The sequence below is a fragment of the Etheostoma spectabile genome, chromosome 9, assembly GCF_008692095.1.
Source record: "Etheostoma spectabile isolate EspeVRDwgs_2016 chromosome 9, UIUC_Espe_1.0, whole genome shotgun sequence".
Lineage (NCBI taxonomy): Eukaryota > Metazoa > Chordata > Actinopteri > Perciformes > Percidae > Etheostoma > Etheostoma spectabile.
In genome coordinates, this window is record NC_045741.1 from 3,287,032 (window position 1) to 3,292,568 (window position 5,537).

At 39.8% G+C, this 5,537-nt stretch overlaps 1 protein-coding gene and 1 long non-coding RNA gene across 2 annotated transcripts in view; both read right to left on the minus strand.

The window, feature by feature from the left end:
- The window catches only part of LOC116696025 (uncharacterized), a 25,182-nt gene that overhangs the window by 2,584 nt on the left and 17,061 nt on the right, over nucleotides 1-5,537 (minus strand). The gene's annotated exons all lie outside the window — the stretch shown is intronic.
- LOC116696024 (forkhead box protein I1c) lies at nucleotides 671-5,244 on the minus strand. The gene is made up of 2 exons (XM_032526670.1): nucleotides 4,247-5,244; nucleotides 671-2,033 (listed from the first exon to the last, which is right to left on the minus strand). Exons 1-2 carry the CDS (start codon nucleotides 4,872-4,874, stop codon nucleotides 1,441-1,443), a joined length of 1,221 nt encoding a protein of 406 aa, XP_032382561.1. The 5' UTR covers nucleotides 4,875-5,244; the 3' UTR covers nucleotides 671-1,440.

A 5,537-nucleotide genomic window follows, 5' to 3' on the forward strand; every position in this document is an offset into this window, starting at 1 on the left:
TATATATATATAGATATATATATCTATATATATATATACACACACATATATGTATACAAATATATACATTTACACATGTATACATACATATATGTATACAAATATATACATTTACACATGTATACATACATATATACACATATACATATATACAGTATATAATATACAGTATATACTGTGTATATATGTATATATGTAAGTATATACATATATACACATATGTATGTATATACATATATATACATATTTATGTATATATACATACATACATGTATGTATATATATATATATATATATACCTATATATGTATACACACATATACACATATATATATATATATGTATACACACATATACACATACAAATACCTATACACATATATACATAAATATGTATACACATATACATATATACAGTATATAATATATATATTGTGTATTGTGTAAATATTGTGTATATGCATATACATATACATATATCTATCTATCTATATATATATATATATATATATATATATGACATCTGCGTTTTAGTGATGCTGTTTTCGGCGCGTTCTGTAAGTTAATGTCATTCACTTCAGCTTTAATCAAACTATGTTCGGAGAACAGTAGAAAAACAATGCCTGTTAGCATAAATAGCATAAATAGTCACAAACTATTTTTTTTTAAATATAATTTACAAAAATACACATTTATAAAGTCCACATGTCTGTACAAGAGCCCTAGTGCTGTGGTTTCAGTCAACGTGGAGGGTATAAAACAATAAGGCAAGCCCCTGTCTCGGATCATATTTCTATTCAATCAATCGTTACTGCATTTGCAAACTAAATAGACGGATAAACCCTTCATTCAGGGCACTTTCATCTCATAGGATTGTTGATTTGAGGTAATGGCGGTCTCACAAAGGCAACTTTGGCAAATTTGAGTTGATTATGAAAATGAACCCACGTGTCATCAACTGGAAGAATTTGGCCGCTGCAAAGAAATATAGGCTGGATTTGGCAAAACTGGCAAAAAAAAAAAAAAAACATGTACATTTACATTTTTAAACATGAAACAGTGGAGAACAATAGAGAAACTTTCTGTTGAAACTGCTCCAAATAAACACCTAAAATGGATGTTTTAAAATATATCAAAAGGCATAAGTGTTTAGTGGTTGTCTTACTTTGCAAGTATATGTTAGCATTAAGAGCAAAGTAGGATATAATAAAAAAAAAAGAGTAAAAACATAAGTGCTCATATTTTGTTGGACTTTCCGGCTGGCGTTTCCACCGTCTCGAGTGCTTGTCAAGTTAAATCAAGTTCACCTAAAATACTCTAATCTGTCTGTGAACCGGCGAGTGGAAGGGAGTGCCGTGTTCATGAAGCCGCTACCCAGCATGCACTCTGACCTCTCGGCTGGTCCCTAAAAACAGTGGGATGTGGTGTTAGAATGGAGTCCTATAGCTCTGTCCCCTCTCTGGGGTAAATGAGGCTGTTGACGCTGAAGCTGTTGTAGAAGTGGCTGTTGAACTGTCCCCCCTGCCCGCCGCCAAACGTGTTGTAGTACACTCCCCGGTTGAAAGCCAAGCCGTCGCAGTGCTCCGAAGGGCCCGTGTCCTGCCCGCCGTGGTTCAGGTGGTACGGGCTCAGGGCCGTTATGTTCCGATTGGACAGCTCGTTGACCAGTCCCAGCGACCCCTGGCGGCCGGGGGCCCCCGAGCTGAGCGTGGACATGCTGCTGTAAAAGTTATTAAAACAAGGAGCGGCTGGGGCCAGCCCGGGCGGCGAAGCCGACGACGAACCCTTGTGGGTCTCGCTCATGGCGTCCATCTCCGGCGAGGGCGGCCCCAGCAGCGGAGGACTTTCTGAAGGTTTCGGTGGGGCCCCCACCGCGGGCCGGCCGTCCTCCACCTTCGTGGCCCCCGCCGCCGCCGCCACCGCTGGCGCCCCGGCGCTGCTCGGATCTGAACGTCTTTTCCTTTTCCGGCGGAAGTTTCCGTTGTCGAACATCTTCTCACAGTTTGGGTCCAACGTCCAGTAGTTTCCTTTCCCTGGAATTGAAGATGAGACACGTTATGTCCTCTCGGCCCCTCATCCATACAGCCCATTGGAAAGCTCCTTACTGTGCCATGCATTCCACTGGATTTCTATTTGGATCCCTCCTCTATAAGTGCATTGGTGTTGTATTGTATCGTGATTGTATTGTATACTGTATTAATCGCATTGTATTATGTTGTATTGTACTGTATTAATAGTATTGCTTTATGCTGTATTGTACTGTATTAATAGTATTGCTTTATGCTGTATTGTACTGTATTAATAGTATTGCATTATCTATCTATCTATCTATCTATCTATCTATCTATTATAGGCCTGTACTAATTAAATAATTGTCTGATCACAATTTCTTTCTACATAATAGCCATTTCTTTATTATTTATTTATTTTTTAGTAAGGAATTAGTGTTTTAGGAATCTTGCTGTGTTGTTTGGTCAATGGCATCTATGTATATATGTATATATGTATGTATGTATGTATGTATGTATTTATGTATGTATTGTATGTGTGTATGCTGCAGATGCATGCTGTATGTATGTATATATGCATGTATGCATATATGTATGTATGTATGCATGGTATATGTATGTATGTATGTATGTATGTATGTATGTGATGTATGTATGTATGTATGAGGTATGCATGATATATGTATGTATGTATGTATGTATGTATGTATGTATGTATGTATGTATGTTGTATGTATCTATGTATGTATGTATGCATGCATGCATGTATGTATGTGTGTATGTATGTACGATATTATGTATGTATGTCTGTATGTTTGTATGTTATGTATGTATGTATGTATGTATGTATGTATTGTATGTATGTATGTATGTATGTATGTATGTATGTATGTATGTATGTATGTATGTATGTATCTATGTATGTATGTATGTATGTATGTATCTATGTAATGGTAATAGCAGCAGCAGCAATGTTCCACATTGTGGAACAATACAGTTGATCTTATCTTATCTTTGTTTAACCATAATTAACTGCTGACATTAGCTATAGGGTCCTGAGATGTATAAGTGTTGATGGTAATTGTCCATTTTATGAGAATTTGTTTTTATGGTAATAAAGACGCCGGGTTACTTCATAGGCTGTGTATTTGTGTTATCACATTATCTGGGTCACAGGACAGTAAGGTAACAACGACATGTATCCTGGGATTCATCCACAACTTTATACAAAACTTTTGTTTGGGAAAAAATAAATATCAAGAAATATTTTTTTTTTTTATTTGACTGAAAGAGACAAATATATTGTTAATCACAATTATGTCTAAGACAATTAATTGTACTGCAACATTTGGGATTGTAACATCTCTGGACTCATTAGAACTGAAAGATCCGTCTGGGCGGAGGGCAGGACGTTTACTATTTCTATATGATAAAATAAATAAAATACAACTTGTATTTTTTGCATGTCTTACCCCCTTTCAGCCTTTTGCTCAGCGGCTTTGAGTTTGTGAAAAGCGCTGTATAAATTCAATGTCTTACTATTATTATTATTATTGTTATGACTTGCTCAACACAAGACAGTTTCAGTTATCTGTCTTAGCAAACTTCTATCATATATGTTTTTAACGATTTGCAAGTATTTGCTATCAAATATCTCATAATTCCGTCTGTTTCCTGGAGGCCAGTTTTGAACATGGACTCTTTATACAATAATAATCAATAACACCTCCCTGAGCTGACTGGCATCCCAGTCTAGACTCGGGTACAGGTTCAAAACCACATTCCAGTCATGTTTAAGCACAACACATGCACTATTTTGTGTAACAAAAAATACTAGTAATATTCCAAGGAAAACAAAAATAACTACACTACTTACTATGGAGCCTTTAATTGGCTTTATTTGGAATTCCTATGAATATTTTAGAATCTTTGACAACAACAATGTTTGTATATTTTATTTTTCAATAATGGTATTGTGTTATTGGAATTGTTATATAAATTAAATTAGAAGCATCAGTTAAAATTCTTTAAAGAGATTTATTTGGAATTTAGTTGTATTTTAGGATTTATTGAACCACAAATACACTAATTGATATGACAAATCCCTTTTTTAATTGAATTTTTTAAACATATTTTTAGGATTCATTAAGTAAAGTCCCTGAGACCTGTCTGTAACCCTAAATGCTACATATTTAGTTTAGAATAACTTTTTTTTCCCACTGTTGCGTTCACTGTACCTGGATCGTCCTCGTCCCTCGGCACTTTCTTGAAGCAGTCGTTCAGAGACAGGTTGTGCCGGATCGAGTTCTGCCAGCCGGCCTTGCTCTTCTTATAAAACGGGAAGTTGTCTGCGACGTACTGGTAGATCTGGCTCAGGGTCAGCTTCTTCTCGTGCGCGTTCTGGATGGCCATGGCTATGAGCGCGGAGTAGGAGTAGGGCGGCCGCACCAGCTTCAGCAGCTCCTCCTGGCTGGCGATGGACAGCCAGCCCAGGTCGGGCCCCCCGAAGCCAGGTGAGTTGGTGAGGAACTGCCGTTGCGAGCCGTAGGAGGGCGGGATGAACGACGTCGGGTTGTTGCCGTGCAGGTAAGACGCGGACGAGTTGACGCCCGGCCCGTTGAGCCACAGGTACGGGTTCGGAGACGATGCGTAATCTCCGATTCCGTATCCGGCGGGTCTCTGTGCGCCCTGCAGGCTCTGCTGGTGGTACATGCTGCTCAGGTTGTCGCAGTAGACGGCGGCCATGTCCGGGGCCTCCTGGGCGCCTTTGGGTGGGAGAGAGCCGACGGTAGGGGAGGTGTGCTGCTGCTGGTGATGGTGATGGTGCTGGTGCTGGTGATGGGACTGAGGGTCGATGGAGTTCATCACTCACCCGCGGGTAATCCCTAAGGAATTGCTGAAGCGGTTCAGGACAGGTGGCCTGTCCCGGCACGGTGCGGAGGCAGACAGGCAGGCAGGCAGCAACAAGTGTCAGGGAGGATGGAGCAGTTTGGGGAGTTTTAATAGAATAAAGCCTTGACAGTAGCCACATTCAGGCAGCAGATCATTCCCAACAGCCAATAGACACACACTGAGTAACAGGGGGTGTGGTCATGCTTCTACCCGGCTCATTCAGCAGCCCAGAGCGGGGCCGTGGTTCCACAAATGTTTCCCCCTGTCAAATCGGCCATGGAGAGACACAACAGAGTCCTGCTGGCTTCACGTTCCCTCTGAGGGACTCTGGCTGCTTTTCATTAAACCTCCGCCAACAAACTGTGGGTCAGGGGGGTCACCCCCCACCCCATAACATTTAGAGCGTCAATCACTTTATTAGTTGTTGTCAAACACAATTTCTGCATCTATTTATGGGGCAATGCCTTTAATTATTGAATCTTTTAAAACTTTCTGCACATTCACAACAAGGAAAGAGATGTGCTGCTGCAAGGTTAACATGGTATGGTCCACTATAGGGGTGTCTGAAATCATTGGGAAACATAGTTATAGGTAAGAAGGATTAAAATATGGGATTAAAAAATAAAAATGTATGTA

Excerpts from the sequence above, each read along its gene's own strand:
- LOC116696024 (XM_032526670.1), bottom strand. The coding sequence starts at position 4,874 with ATGAACTCCATCGACCCTCAGTCCCATCACCAGCACCAGCACCATCAC. Across the intron at positions 2,034-4,246 it reads GAGGGACGAGGACGATCCAG|GGAAAGGAAACTACTGGACG; the intron begins GTACAGTGAACG and ends CTTCAATTCCAG.